Source organism: Myotis myotis, unplaced genomic scaffold (genome assembly GCF_014108235.1).
Source record: "Myotis myotis isolate mMyoMyo1 unplaced genomic scaffold, mMyoMyo1.p scaffold_m19_p_17, whole genome shotgun sequence".
Taxonomy (NCBI): domain Eukaryota; kingdom Metazoa; phylum Chordata; class Mammalia; order Chiroptera; family Vespertilionidae; genus Myotis; species Myotis myotis.
In genome coordinates this window covers 33,237,962-33,254,645 of record NW_023416321.1, presented here as the reverse complement: position 1 = coordinate 33,254,645, position 16,684 = coordinate 33,237,962, and the positions used below count along the sequence as shown (strand labels likewise).

Below are 16,684 nucleotides of genomic sequence, written 5' to 3'. Positions count from 1 at the left end.
TAACAAATACTGTCTCTTTTAGTCATCTGATTATATGATTTTTGCTCTTTAGCATCCACTCATCTTTCTCCTAGCAATTGTATCCCAGATTTTGCTTTGGGGAAACTAGTCCACTCCAACCTCAGGTCATATGTTTGAGTGAGGTTCCACTTGGTAGAGGTCCTAGAGGTGGAGCATGCATCTCAGCTCTAAGCCAGTCAGGACATCATATTCCCCTCACCAGAGTAGTTGGGTTAGTCCAGACTAATGCCAGACTCTTTACTTGAATTATTAGGAAGAGGATATTTTCCTTCTTATTCTCACTTAATTTGAATAAACCTGTTGGGATGTGAGATTGAATCTGATCACCATGAGGGGAAAGAGTGTGTGAAAGTGGAGTCAACACATAGAAGAGAACAGGACCAGACTGAAAGAGAGAGGAAGAGAAAGAAGCAGATACCTGCCCTGAAGTCATTATTTGAACTCCCAAATCTGGTGTGTCCTGAACTAGCCCTGGACTTTTCCATCACATGAACCACTAATGTCCATTTTTGCTAAACCACTTTGTTAAGGAAAAAAAACTGTTAGCATATATTGAACTCTAATTAATGATAATGCATGCTGAAATATTTAGGGAGGAGTATATGGATGTCTGTAATTTATGTGTAATGCATCAAAAATAAGAAGTAGATGGAAGGACAGAAAGATGGAGAGATGAATAGATAGATAATAAAAAAGTTTAGTAAAATGTTAATGATAGAAATCTAGGTAGTAGATATATAGATACTCACTGTAAAATTCTTCCAGCTTTGCTGTATGTTTTAAATTTTTCATAATAAAATATTGGAGGGGAGAGGAGGGCATAGGAGACAGTTTGAAAGGACTCCCATGGGTTAAATATAAAAATATATAAGCGTTATAATGATAGTGTTGGATTATAATTTACTGTATAAAATAGGAAAAACTGAATATATACTGTTATGAATGAATAAACAAAAAGTTTGACAAGAAATGGAATGTTTATATAGTTGCAAAATAATTATTAATTAAAAAGGAAAAGAAGAGTAACTTTAAAATGGAGGAGCCTGACTGATACCTTCTCATGAGATTTCTGATAGCATTCAATGAGAAGAACGCAGCATTACTTATATGACATTCCTGCCAAAAATGAACAACCTAAATGTAATCATGAGGAAATACTAGACAAACCTAAAAGAAGTAAAAATTACAAACAAATCTGCCTGCAATCTGAATAAATGGCAAGGTATAGAAAGCAAGAAAAGACTGCGGAGTTTCTTAAAGATTCCTTGTTCCAGGGTGAAGAAACAGTAATAGTTTTACACTAACCACTTGTCCAGATTTCAGTTTCTTTAAGGAACACTGAGTATTTCAATGAGACTTTCTAAATAAATGTGAGAATTTGGTGACAGAATGACTCACCAAAATGTTATAATTTTAAAAGAGTTAAATGCCCTACTTAAATAGCAATGTATATATTAAAGCAAATTTTATCATTTAATAGAAAACTAAAGGACATATCCAACAAATGTTAATAGCTATTTCATGAGAAGTAATGGAGGAAGATAATTTTTTCTCTTAAATTCTACAGTGTAGACAGGTCACATGTTCTACAGATTTTTATATATGATATTTCTGCTCAAAAGATTAGGCTATATTACATTGGGAATAAAAAGGGAAAATTACAGTGTAAAAGTTTCAACTTGCCCTTTCCATATAGAAAACTTCCATTTTGAGGACACCAGCAGAAACATTTCTAGGAATTTCTAATTCTGTGACATTATCCTATTTAAACCCCAATTTTTAATCTTGGACACAGAATTGTATAAGAAGGGCAGAGAAAAAACAAACAAATAAAAAAAGAGCTGTCTAAAGGTTTTCCAATCTGTTATTAGCTAATGTTTGAATTTTAAAATTTTTCCTTTTTTAAGAAACAAAATCTGCCTTTCAGCTTCCATATGACCATCGGTTCAGTAGTTATCTCCACAGGCTTGGTGGCTACCAAGATGTGTTCAGAGAGAGTCATTTTGTATGAGTCTACCCTTGGAGAGAATAATTTGTTCTTCCTGCTTGCAGACATTTTCTTCTGGCAGCAGATTCTGTCTCTTCATTACTTTCTTCATTTTTATTTGCTTGGCTTAACCCATTACATTTTTGCTTTCTACCTATCCCTATTGCTGTACTTCAATCATATATATTGGAACATCCTTATAACATTATCCTGAGATTCCTTAAATTCCAGAATTCATAGTGTCTATCTCCTTCATTTTACAAATGGGGACACCTGGATCTACAGAGATTCAATAATTTGCCTTTGCTCACATGACCATTTAGTGAAAGATCCAGTATTGGAACCTAGCACTCCTGACCATTGTGTAATGTTCTTTCCTCTGTAGAACATGGTTCTGTGTTAGGAAATTTGCCCATATTATAAAATCACCTCATTATGCCTTTCAAAACTTCATTAAGTAAATCCTTTTTGGTTGCAGTTTAAGAAAGTAATGTAGTGTAATGTAAAGTTTGCAAAAGACATAGTTAATTAAAAACACATGACAATGGATAAACTTAGGGCAGAAGAATGTTAATCCTAATCATTCCTTCTGCTGTGCACTATATACGTTAAGAGTTAGAAATCTGGTATGCCAAAGAAATTAGACAAATCCTTAAACCCAGGGAAGAGTATAACCATTTCTACTAGGATCTAATCAAATGAAAGAGGGAATTATACTACAATAGGAATTTTAGCAGCTCTTGATTGGGAAGAATTGATCAGAAGAGAAAAGTATAGTATAGAAGAGGAAAGTCATTTAGAAGAATAAGTTGAGTTAGTAAATTCAGGAGACACTTGCAAGCCAGCCAGATTTGTGAAGTGAATCAGACTTTGTCAAGGCAGAGAGATACAACAAAAAGAGAAAATAAGCAGAACTGTGGAATGGTTTGGATTTTTTTCTTTTAACCCCAAGACTGAGCGTACTCAAGTACACAGAAGGAATCTAACCATTAGAGCTAAGGTCTTGGGCAAAACACTCTACAACATATTCCACTCCTGATTGCTCTGACACTTTCTACTTTCTCACCAGCCAGGCACAAGGGTTCCAGTCTCTCCACATCCTTGCCAACAATTGTTACTTTCCATTAAAATTTAATTATTTCAATTTTTAAATGCCGTACTATGCAAGCGATAAAAGCAAAAATAAATAAGTGACACAATATCAAACTAAAAAGGTTCTGTACAGCAAAAGAAACAATAAAACGAAAAGACAACCTACAGAATAGGAGAAAATATTTTCAAATCACCTACACTAATAAAAGAGAAAGATGCAAATTGACCATACCTTTGCAAACACCCACCATCCAATCAGGAGTAAGTATGCAAATTAACCCAACAAAGATGGTGGGTTAATTTGCATACACAAGTGCTGAATGGCTGGGGGCAGGGAAGGACAACAACGCAGGCGTTCCGCACTGCCTCAGCCACTCCTGGCCTCTGGGCAGCGTGGGAAGGTGGAAAGGCAGCTCTGGGCAAGAATGAAGGCAGAAAGGCAGTTCTGGGCTGGAGCAAAGGCAGAAAGGCAGCTCTGGCCAGCAGGAGCGAAGGTGGTGCTTGCAGCCAGGGGAAGTAAGGCCCATTCTTGCATGAATCTTTGTGCATCGGGCCTCTAGTATATCTAATAAGGGGTTTAATATCCAAAAAAATATAAGGAATGTATACAACTCAATAGCAAAAAAAATCTGATTAAAAATGGGCTGCCAAAGCCGGTTTGGCTCAGCGGATAGAGCATCGGCCTGCGGACTGAAAGGTCCCAGGTTCGATTCCGGTCAAGGGCATGTACCTGGGTTGCAGGCACTTCCCCAGTGGGGGATGTGCAGGAGGCAGCTGATCGATGTTTCTCTCTCATCGATGTTTCTAACTATCTCTCTCCCTTCCTCTCTGTAAAAAATCAATAAAATATATTTTAAAAAAAAAATGGGCCGAAGAACGAAAAAGACATTTTTCCAAAGACATGAAAATGACCAAATGGTGATTAAAAGATATTCCATATCACTAATCAGGGAAATGCAAATCAAAACCACAATGAGATATCACCTCAGATCTGTTCAAACAGTCATCATATAAAAGACAAGTTTTGGTGAAGTTGTGGAGGAAAGGGAACCCTTTTGCAATGTTGATGGTAATGTAAATTGGTATAGTCACTACGGAAAACAGATTGGGGTTTCTAAAAAAACTAAAAATAGAAGTACCCATATGATCCAGTAATTCCACTTCTGGGTATATATCCAAAATCACTATTTCAAAGAAATATCTGTGCTTCCATGTTAACTACATAATTATTCACAATAGTCAAGACATGGAAACAGCCCAAGTATCCATCAACAGATGAATGGATAAAGAAGATGCCATGTTACTATTTGCAAAAACATGGATGGATTGTGAAGGCATTATATTAAGTGAAATAAGTCAGACAGAGAAAGACAAATACTGTACAGTCTCACTTATATGTGGAATTTAAAAAAGGCAAACTCATGAAAACAGAGTGTATAATGGTGGTTGCCAGGAGCTAGGGGTAGGGAAAATGGAGAGATGTTGGTCAAACGGCACAAAATCCTATGTAATAAAAAGCTAATATGCAAATTGTCTCCTTGGGCGTTTGACCGACCAGGAGTTTGACCACTCGCTATGATGTGTGCTGACTACCAGGGGGTGTCAAGAAATGAAGGCCCTGGCCAGCAGCCGTCAGCTGGGGGAAGGAAGGCCCTGATTGGTCCCAATCGCTGGCCAGGCCTAAGGACCCTACCTGTGCATGGATTTTGTGCACTAGACCTCTAGTTTCATTATAAGATAAATAAATTCTGGGGATCTGATGTGCAGCATAGTGACTATAGTTAACAATACTGTATTATACACTTGAAAGTTGCTAAGATCTTAAATGTTCTCACAACGAAAAAGATATAGTAATTATGGGAGGTGATGGAGGTGTTAATACTACTATGGGAATAATTTCACAATATATAAGTGTACCAAATCAACATGTACATCTTAAATTTATACAGTGTTATAAGTCAGTTATATCTTAATAAACCTGAACAATTTGTCGCCATACTAGCAAGTGAGAAGGTAATATCTCATGGTTTTAGAACAACCAGTGTTTAATTGTATATATGTCATACTACCGGGAAACTTGAAACAAAGTTGTTAGCCTAAATAGGAAAATTATTATACTTTTACCTGTCTTCATAGCTTCTTTTTCCATTCCCTCCTTGTATGTATACAAGAGTTCATCAACTTCATTCAGATCTAGGAAGCCTGAGCCATCACTGTCCCACAACTGAAAGAGGGCTTCTAGGAGAAGTCCCCGTCGAATTTGGGAAGTGTTTTGTATAGCCTAGGATACAAATCAGATAACAAAGCACAGAAGACTTGCTGTTTATTCTACTAGCTGGCATCCTATGTTTATTCCCAAAAAAGTGCAGCACTTTTTATAAAAACAGCTTTACTTTGGGACTAAGCATGATATTAATGGGAAAATGAATCATTTAATTTTAATCCTCTCACTACCACTTCTCTGTTTCTGCATTGGATTAAAACACATTAATATAGAAAGAAGACTACACTCCTTAAGAATCTTTAATTCATTCCTTTCCACTCCCTCGCTGCTTGTTCAGTAATATTATAACCACATGGGGTACTCTGCCTGCTTCTTGGTAGCATTTGTTTTGTAGTGAAGGGGGATAAATGGCAGTGTTCAAACAATAAAAAATGACTGTGTTCAAAAAATATTTTTTGTATTTAACATTGACCTAACCTGGCATTAATTACGTTTTATACTTTTTATTAGATTAATTATATCAATTTGACAGTAATTTAATATCTAGATATATTTAATTTCTGAAACAAAGTGAATATATACCTTTTGGTTAAATGGGAGAACTGCAGTTGAGGCAAAAGGGATATCACCTCTAGAATTAAGTTGAGAAGATTCATAAGGCTGCTGAGATTACTGTATATGCCTGGTGAATCTAATTTACATATCTCATATACGAGCACATAAATTGTTTATATTAGCTAATGTGTGTGCATTTACCTACACCTAAATAAGTAGTAAGTTCTTACAAAATATGTACTACCTGATGCAGTGCACATGAACAAAAATATATATTCAAGCTGTAATTGAACCCTAGGTATGTGCATTTGTAAATGCACTCACACAGATACACATGCATGCGATATCTTTGTTATATCTTTGTTGATACACATATTTGCTCCATTAAGTCTGCTATTCAAGCGTCAGTGAAAAAAAAACACACAAAGCTGTGTAATAAACCATCTCCTGCCATCATCAATCATGATATTATTAGGGGAATGAGTTCTCTGGAGTGTGAACTCATTTTATTTGACAATAAAATAAAATATTTAATGGCCATTATTGTTGAAATAGTGGCACATTTAGTTGTAAATTTTTAAAGAAGAGCCACACTAGGAACTACTGAGATTGACAAATTTAATAATAGTGACCTCACTTGTTTCATTGATAAACAGTATTACTCACCTCTTCCAAGTCACTCATTTTCTCTTCTTTTGTTTCAGCATAGCCCCACTTGAAAAAGGAGGTGAGGGTCTCGCTGGTACTCAAGGGGGCATCTTCACCAACAAATGTCTCTAGGAGTTGCACAAACTGGAGCAGATTAAGGGAAACTCCATTGAAGGCACTCCTTCCTTTCACTTCTTTGTAAGACTGAATATTTCTGATAATTGAATGTAGGTCTATAAAGCAGGAAACATACAGTAAATTGGACAATTTTCTCAAAGATTAAGGAAAATATATGAGTATGTATTATAATGGCCATCTGCTACTATTTTCCTGTCAGAAATCCATGTTCCCTTCATGGGGACAGCACCATTTCTTTTTTATTTGACAAAACATCTCTTCCCCAGTAAAATGTTTAGTTAAGTCAAGTGGTACTTAACCTCCCCCAACCATGCCTTAAGGATTACCATGTGACATAGGTCTGGCCAATGATCTATGTATAACAGCAATGTAATCCAGTATAGACCAATGAGAATTTAAACCCAGAACTTTTGGGGAAACAATTGGGAGAAGGACCCCCCTTTTTGTACTCTTGATTCCTGAACTGGTAGGATGTAGGCTTAGAGATACTCTCACGGACATCTTTGTCATAGTATGGAAAAAACAACCTAGAACTGAAAGTCATACACAGAGAACAGACTGAGAGGCAGAAAGACAGTGCCCTGCTGCTATTGTTGAGGCCTTGGATTCAATTGTGCCTGAAGCCAGCTGCAATCTGGACTTGACAGTTAAATAAGTCTGTAAATACCACCATTACAACCCCTCCCCCAATGAGTCTTTACTATATTTATCATGAAGTTCAATGTTCTAACATGAGACACATTTCATAAAATTTTAACCCAATGACTTATGTTTAATTTATTCATTGAGTTAATCATTCATGCCCTTATGACTTCCATAAGAGATTTGACATAACTTAAAAAATACTCATTCATGCAGTTTATTTTCCAAATAGTAAAGCAAAATTGAAATAAGACAAGGAGAACGAGAACATGAACTAGCAGGCTATAAGAGCTTGACTAATGCCATACATTTACACCAAAATATTTTGAGGATAAAAGTTTATTATTTGACCCAGACTTAAATTTTTTAAATTCGGATAGGAAGAAAATAATCTTTCAGCGTCTAGTGGCTGTCTTAGGTTCCCATAGTTGTTGTTGTTGTTGTTTTCATGAATACAGACAATAGGGTGGTGAAGGCCTAGGGTAGGGTAGGAACTGGGTGGTGGGGAGCAAGGAGGACATCTGCAATGCTCTCAACAATAAAGATAAAAAAGAAAGAAAATAATGCTGATCTAATTAGTCCTACTACATGTTGATGAAAGGTAAAAATGATAAAATAGCATTGTAGTAAAATATGAGTACTTGTTGGAACACTCACTTAAATAACAGCTACTCTTTGCTCTCTCTGTTGAGTAGATCTTTCTTTGTAAGTCTTCAAAAACAATCTATATTCTCACCTGTTTCACATGTTTGGATGTGAAACTACCAGGGAGAGGAAAGCTGAAATTATTTCTATTGAGTAGTAATATCTGATTCCTTTTGTATACCTAGATCATAGCTTAAAAGCAGCTGTTGGGCCATTTAATGATTTAAAAAACTGTATACTAATGCATTTGTTTTTAAGTAGAAGAACATTCATCAATAACACATGCATACTACCGCTAAAATATTCATCTTGTAAATCTTTATTTTTAAAAAAATATTTTTATTGGTTTCAGAAAAGAAGGAAGAAGGAGAGATAGAAACATCAGTGATGAGAGAGAATTATTGATCCTACATGCCCCACACTGAGGATCAACCCTGCAACCCAGGCATATGCCCTGATTGGGAATTAAACCGTGACCTCCTGGTTCATAGGTCCACACTCAACCACTGAGCCATGCCGGCCGGGCCATCTTGTAAATAATTAGATCCATCAGCTCAGGGACAAAACAATGCAGGTTCACCTGGTGTTGTGTCTTGTCTAAGTCCAGTCTTTATCATGGGGTACCACAATAAGTTAAATTCATCAATTAGACTGGGATCTATTCTTTCTAATTTTGTTGTTGATATGTACCTGTGAATCTGGAGTTACCATAGATTAATTTTGCCTGTTCCTCATCTTCGCATTTTATATACTTCTTCAAGTCACAAGTCAAAAGTTCACCTATAAAATACACATTCCACATAACATAGGCAATTTAACTTCACTGTCACAATGTTTTTGTTCTACATGAAAGGAGGGTTAAGTGAGTTACCTGGCCATGGCTTTCCTTCTATGTTTTGGGACTTGGGTTCACAGGCTTTGTCTTTCTCAACTTTCTTCTTTGCAGTTTCTAAAAGGTACAAAAGAAAATGCCTATGAGTTGGACATTACATATTCTTAAGTTAATGAATAAGCGAAATGCCTTGCATATAGACCACCAAAAACTTTCTTTCAGGTACTTTCCCATATATGCTGTGTCATAATCAACCATTGTGATAGAACTTAATAACTCTAGTTGTTGAGAGCAGCTCTTTGACAAAAGCTATTTATTTACCCCAATTTGGCCACACAAAATGAGGCCAACATTTCCTAGCCTCCCTTACTATATCCCTATATACTGACCAATGATATGTTCAGGGAAGTGATGTGATGCTTATCCATTTTCCTTTCTCCTCACCTGCTGGTCAGAATGTAGACATGGCAGTGAACCATCTTGGTCCATGTGGTTGGAGGAGACACGAAATAGAAGGAGCTTGAGCCACTGCTGATTTCATGGGACTGAGCTGTCATAGAACTTTTGACTTTTATGTGAGAAAGAAAGACACCCCTTTCTTGTTTAGACTTATTTGTTTTGTTTTTCCGACACTCATTTTGGAACACTGTTACACATAGCCAAAATTAAGACCTCACTAACATAACATCTGGTTGAATAGTAACCTCACTACTTTTTAAATGCTACATCCCTATGTAAGGAGAGCCAGAAATTAGTAGCTCTGTTTTATGGAGAAATAAACATAATACTAAAAAAAAAAAAAAAGATTTCAAATTAGTTGATGATAGTGTAGAACTAAAACACAAATTACCCATTTCTTACAAGTTTTCTTTGGGACTGTAGAATTAAAGAGCAGAATTTTTAAAAAAATTATGCCTAACTGAGGTCTTCAGTGGTATTGAGACTGGCTTTTTAAAAGGTTAAAATTTTTTTAAAAGAAAAGGTCATAAATTGGCAATTCAGAGGAAAAATGTCTTCTGCAGAATAAAATTTGAACTGCAGGGTGCCCTTTGTCTTAAATATGGCTTTCAGAAACTTTTCTAGAAATATATCTTATATACAACTGAAAAATCAAGATCCATTTTATAGGTGAAATAAAAGAAAAATTTTAAAGTGGTTTCTAATATCAGACTCCACATTTAAAACAAAATGGCTTCTACCGCCTTTTCAGAGATCCAACGTAAATTTCTATGTGCAACATTACCAGATTTCTTCCTTACAAGTGGGTTTCTAGTTTTGCTCAGTGGATAGAGCAGACTGAAGGGTCCCAGGTTTGATTCCAAACTAGGACACAGACACATACCTTGTTGCAGGCTTGATCCCCAGCCCTTGTCGGGGCGCATGCAGGAGGCAACCAATCTATGTGTCTCTCTCACATCATGTTTCTCTCACTTTGTCTCTGCCCCCTCCCATCCACTTTCTAAAAAAACCCCACAAGAATAAAAGGTAAATGGATAATAGAGTCTTATTTTTATTTTTTTAATTTTTAATTTTAATTTTTATTGATTAAGGTATTACATATGTCTGATAATAGTCTTTATGGTTTGCATTTAATTGCTTGGTCAAGGTCTAGACCAGGGGTGGGCAAACTTTTTGACTCGAGGGCCACAATGGGTTCTTAAACTGGACCGGAGGGCCAGAACAAAAGCATGGATGGAGTGTTTGTGTGAACTAATATAAATTCAAAGTAAACATCATTACATAAAAGGGTATGGTCTTTTTTTTTTTTTTTTTTAGTTTTATTCATTTCAAATGGGCCGGATCCGGCCTGCGGGCCGTAGTTTGCCCACGGCTGGTCTAGACTCATGCCGAGTAGCAAAATATGTCTGAGATTTGCATGATCTGATATATCAGAAAAGATCCCAATTGAAATGAGTATTTTCTGAAGACTTTAAAAACCACTCCACAGCCTGCCCAGTGTGGCTCAGTGATTGAGCATAGACCTATGAACCAGGAGGTCATGGTTCTATCCCAGTCAGGGCACATGCCCAGGTTGCAGGCTCAATCCCCAGTGGGCTCGATCCCCAGCGTGGGGCATGCAGAAGGCAGCAGATCAATGATTCTCATCATTGATGTTTCTCTCTCTCTTTCTTCCTCTCTGAAATCAATAAAAATATATTTTAAAAAATAAAAACCACTCCACAAAACAGAGAACTGATTATCTCTTCTACTTCATACTAATCTTTTTCTTGCAGTTCAGAAATCATGAATAGTTTCCCTTCATATATTTGCTCCTGAGCATTCTATTCTTGTGGAAGGATTTCAGTGTGCACAAAGGAAGTAACCTCCCTAGATGTTTTCACTTTCTTTTAAGATATTACCTTCCCTTGTTTGTGAAGTTGAGGCTACGTCCTGTTCCTCTGGAATTGTCTCTCTGAGTGATTCTAGTTCTTCAGTTGACGCTTTATGCAGTTCTGTTAAGGACATTCTGTGCGATCCTCTGTGTGACCCTTTTGATGTTAGTGACTCTCTGGAAGATGCTTCTTCTGCAGTTGACCTTCTTTGCAGTCCTGGTTCTGCTACTGACTCTCCGGGTGATTCTTGTCTTTCAGCGAGCCATTTATATGGCTCTTCTATTACTGACATTCTGCGTGATCCTTTGCGTGATCCTCTTCGTGTTATTGGCTCTTTAAGAGATTCTTCATCAGTTGGCCCTCTTTGTGATCCTGGTTCTGCTACTGACTCTCCGGGTGATTCTAGTCTTTCAGTGGGCAATTTATATGGTTCTATTACTGACATTCTGCGTGATCCTTTGCGTGATCCTCTTCGTGACTCTCTAAACCCTTCTTCTGCAGTTGCCCCTCTCTGTACTCCTTGTTCTGCTTCTGACTCTCTGCTGGATCCTTCTATTCCCGACTCTCTGAGTGATTCTTCTTCTACAATTGCCTCTCTAGGTACTCCTTGTTCTGCTACTGGCTCTCTGCTTGGCTCTTCTTTTGACCCTTTCTGTGGTTCTTCTATTACTGACATTCTGCGTGATCCTCTGCGTGATCCTCGTTCTGCAGTTGAATCTTTTTGTGGTTCTTCTATTACTGACATTCTGCGTGACCCTCTGCGTGATCCTGGTCGCACTGTTGCCCCTTTCTGCTGTCCTAGTGCTGTTATTGACTCTGAGTTTAGATCTTCACTTAAAATTTTGTTTGGGTCTTGTCCTGCAATTGTTCCCCTCTGCTGTTCTGGTAGGCTCGGCAATAGTGTTGATTTTTTATGTTTATCATATTTATGTAGCTCTTCTGTTTTTTTGAGCAATTTACTTTGTTTTTTACTAGCATTTTTTTCAGACAGTGATGCATTCATCTCTAAGAACACATTGTCAAAGTCTTCATAAATGTGTTTCTGATTATCCATGTCTCCCCAGAACTCAGACAACTCTATCTCTTCAAATTCAATGAGTGGCCCTAATGCAAAAGAACAAAGCATTTACCTAAACAGTTGATCTTATAATACAGAATCAGAACTAGCAAGTTAATGCAAAAAAGCATTGAGCACAGTGATTATAATATAGGCCTATTACTTTAAATAAATGTCAGTTACCTTTCCCTGCAACACAATAAAAACCAAAAAGGTATCCAATTGAACATAAAAGATGCTCACTACTATATATTAGAAAGTATCCCTTCCTAAAAGTTGTGGTTTGAAAATGAATATGATTCCTCTTTTGCTAGTTGGGGGGGGGGGGGTTGCTTAAACTGCCAAGACAAATACAACTTATTCTCTACTTTCAGTCCTCCCACAATGAGGCTAGCATGGAATGAGGAAGGGGACACATGTCTTCCACCTCAAATGCCTTTTCAATATCTGCAATATCAAAATAAAAGCATGTCTCTATCCATGACAATTTTTCACTGTGCTATTTTTTCCAATATTCATTTTCTCTCCTTTCCTTTTTCTCTACCTTTCTTTCTTCCTTCCTTGATTCTTTTCCTCAACAACTTATGTGGACACTTGGCTCAGAATTCTAGGGAAAGATTGAATAGCATTCAGCAGAATCCCACTGTTAAAAAAGAACACCATACCAAAACAACACTGGTGACCCAGACTACAAAGAGTGGGACCATGCCAAAGATCGCCTCTCCCTTCTAAAACATTTAGTATTTAAGCTATAAAATTGTGACTCCCATGGGTTTAAGGGAATAGTCTATGTACATCATCCACAGATTTTTAGGTATCCAAGTAAGAAATTATCATACAGAAATAAGATACTGACATTCTTTGGAAAACCCATCCATTCAATGACTTTCTCTTTAAAAAATAAAAATAAAACTGCTACTCCTATTTGTTTTGGTTGGTAATATAAAAATTTCACTGTATGTGTACAATAAAGTTGTACAAGTAAAAATGCTTGAGAGAAGGGGACATTTTTCTTCAAAATCTCAGAATTCTAAATTGGACATTAAAACTGGAATTACCATTACCAACTAAATTTCTGCAACATTCAGATTGTTACTAAAACATTTCTTCATTTGAATACATTTAAAATTGAGTTCTGGATTGACAACTTTTAGTACTGAACTGTAGTGAAAAATACATCTAGTCATGATAAAGAGTGAATTTTGTAGGGAAGAACAACTAGATATAGCTATCATGATCTAAGAGAGACATGTGAAGAAATTCCGCAGGGATAGAATGGCCTTGTATTATCATACTAGAGGCCCAGTACACAGATTCGTGCACCGGTGGGGTCCCTCGGCCTGGCCTGCGGGAATTGGGCTGAAACCGACTCTCTGACATCCCCCGAGGCGTCCCGGATTGCAAGAGGGCAGTTCTTGGGTGACACACCCTGGAATCGGGCTTCCTGCTCTCTGCCGAGAACCGTAGCTGCCAAGTCACCAAAGCTTAGCAGCTCCTGCATTGAGTCTGCCCCGTGGTGGTCATTGTGCATCATAGCTACCCGCCAGTTGGCCAGTCACTTAGGCTTTTATATATATAGATTAGTGTACTTCATCATTTCAGTGTGAGCATACTCCCTCTGAGTGGCACTTACATTGTCTTGGGTTTCGGAGTAAACGTCTAAGCATTTTTGGACTTTGGTCGTAGAATGTTTCCAGCAAGGCCAATGTCCTCTGCCGATCCAAAAACCCTACCTAAGCAGAAAGTTGGCAGTTAGGTGTTATAAGAGATTTGAGATTTTTATGTAGACAGAATATGGCATATTGAAACATTCATCACTACCATCGTCATATAAATAAAATCTGCAAAGTCAAAGTTGGGAAAGCTGTACCTTACCTCTTGAGGCTTATACTCTATTTCCCATTTTGTGAATGTCAAAATGCCTTTCACTTAACAGATGCTTAATAAATGTTTGTTACTGACGTAATTGTTTAATCCAATGTACAATGTTCAATTCTCATCTAATCTGATCTAAGTATGACACTTAGGACAATTAACTGCTCCCTACTTGTTCTTTTTTCACATTTTTATTTTGGGAAAAAGTTAATTACAGAAAAAATAAGAAAATGATAAAACTAACACTTTGTATTCCCTGCATCCAGAAATGATGATTGTTAACATTTTTTGTATGTACTTTAAAAATCTCTAACTGAGCCTTGGTTGGTGTTGCTCAGTGGTTAAAGCATCGGCCTGCAGACCAAAGGGTTGCAGATTCTATCCCTGGCCCCCAGAGCATATGCGGGAGGCAACCAATCGATGTGTTTCTCTCACATCAATGTTTCTCTCCCTCATTCCCTTTTACTCTCTCTAGAAAACAATGGAAAAAATGTCCTTGGGGGAGGATTAACAAACAAAACAAAACCAACCAACCAACCAACCAACCAAACAAACAAACAAATATATATAACTGATATCATAGTACATGTATCCTTTTGTACATTTTAAAAAAAATTTTTTATAAAGAGTTAATTTGAGCCAAACTGATGACATGCTAGGAAACAAGATCTCAAATGCTCCCCCGCTTAAAAAACCTTTTTATAAGCATTTAAATTATCCTTAAAATTGCTCTTATTTACACAACATTGAGATCTGATTCATGTATATAAAGAAATATTATTTTATTTCTTTTAACTGTATGGTATTCTATAATATGAAACCCGCAATTTTAAAAATAAAAATCCTTCTTTTGATGGGCATTTAGATTATTTCCAGTATTTTGATACCAAAAATAATGTGTATAATGGATGTCCTTATACACATCTCCTGTGTACATGTATAAACATTTCCCTAGGGTAAATAAATAGAAAGACAATTAATGAATTGTATACTATGTGCATTATCTTTTCTTTTTACTTTTTATTTATTGATTTTAGAGAGAGAAAGGAAGTGGGAGAAGGGGGGAGAGAAAGAAACATTAATTTGTTGTTCCACTTATTTATGCCTTCATTGGCTGATTCTTATATGTGCCCTGACCAGGGATCAAACCCACAACCTTGGCATATCAGGACAATGCTCTAACCGGCCAGGGTGTCTTCTTGGATGTACACACAGAACTTTTACTGCCACCTTTGCACACCCACTCCCCTTCACACACAGGTATTTGGGAATACTCATCACATTTCCTCTAGCAACAGGAGTGGGACTAACCTCAGGCCCACCTACCTACAATCTTCTGCAGCACTTACCCTCCCTCTTTAGTATCATGTTGGATTCAGGACTTCTCTATGAAGCTTGCAGTCTCTGAGCTAAACCCAAGAAAAGAAGCATAAGCCCTGCTGCTCTTAAATTTCTCCTCAACCTACTTAGAATTTCTAAGTGTCTATAATATTACCTTCAGCCCTGATTGGGGCTCGAGGGTGGGGGATCAGATACTAACTCTGACTTAGGGACCCAGACAACCTCAAACCCCTAGTCACATCCCCTCTACTACCTCCTCCTTCCATCAGCTGGTCACAATTTCCCAGTGATAGAAAAAGTGCTTTGATGTCATATTTTGCATTCTTCCTTACTCTCTCTCTCTCTCTCTTTTTTTTCTTTCAGGAGCCCAGGATTTTCAAGTTAAAGTACAGGCTTTTGAACTCTTGTCTCAGCTACTGGTTAAAATATTCAGAAACTGCTTTATTCTAAACTGTATTTGTCTTACCTACAAGATCAGCACATAACTTCTATTTGAATACTGGGAAGAAATGCAAGAGTTCATGTCTCTAAATATGATCCTGCTATGTTTGTTATAGCACATGAATTGGTATTAAATTAGCCAACTATGAATAGTTGGTATCCAGGCATTTATTAGAGAGTAAAATCTTGACATCCATGTCACCAATACTTATTATAAGTTCCGTTAAAAGAAGCAATATTCAACAGGACACATAGACATTTCAGATTTTGTAAAATATACTAGAGGCTCAATGCATGAAATTCATGCAAGAGTAGGCCTTCCTTCCCCCTGCTACCAGCACCGGCTTCCCTCTGGCACACAGGACCCGGGCTTCCCTCCGGCCGCTGGCAGGTGCCCAGGACCTGGGCTTCCCTTGCAGCCCCAGCTTCATCCAGAAGGTTGTCTGGAAGGACATCCGGTCTAATTAGTATATTACACTTTTATTATTATAGATTAGTGGCCTGGTGCACAGATTCATGCACTCGGAGGGGGGGGTGTCCCTCGGCCTGACTTGCACCCTCTCACAATCTGGGACCCCTTAGGGGATGTTGGACTGCTGGTTTCGGCCCGATCCTTGCAGGCCAGGCTGAGGAACCCCACTGGTACACAACTCCATGCACCGGGCTTCTAGTATGCATATAAGATCTTTGGTTAATCTCTTCCCACCCTCCCAGCTCCCCCCTTCCCTCTGAGATTTATCAGTCTGTTCCATGTTTCCATGCCTGTGTGTTGAGCGTCTGCCCCCTGGTGGTCAGTGCGCATCATAGTTACCGGTCGAACAGTCGCTTAGCTTTTATATATAGAGATTTCTGC

The 16,684-nt window shown here is 37.5% G+C and overlaps 1 protein-coding gene across 1 annotated transcript in view; it reads right to left on the bottom strand.

Annotated features, from left to right (window-relative positions):
* EFCAB5 (EF-hand calcium binding domain 5) overlaps positions 1-16,684 on the bottom strand; it is a 92,624-nt gene that overhangs the window by 24,896 nt on the left and 51,044 nt on the right. Inside the window, 9 exon segments of the mRNA XM_036339720.1 lie at positions 5,225-5,381; positions 6,546-6,760; positions 8,643-8,732; positions 8,824-8,924; positions 10,972-11,123; positions 11,125-11,197; positions 11,351-11,432; positions 11,580-12,221; positions 13,808-13,907. Coding sequence (XP_036195613.1) covers positions 5,225-5,381; positions 6,546-6,760; positions 8,643-8,732; positions 8,824-8,924; positions 10,972-11,123; positions 11,125-11,197; positions 11,351-11,432; positions 11,580-12,221; positions 13,808-13,907 — 1,612 coding nt within the window.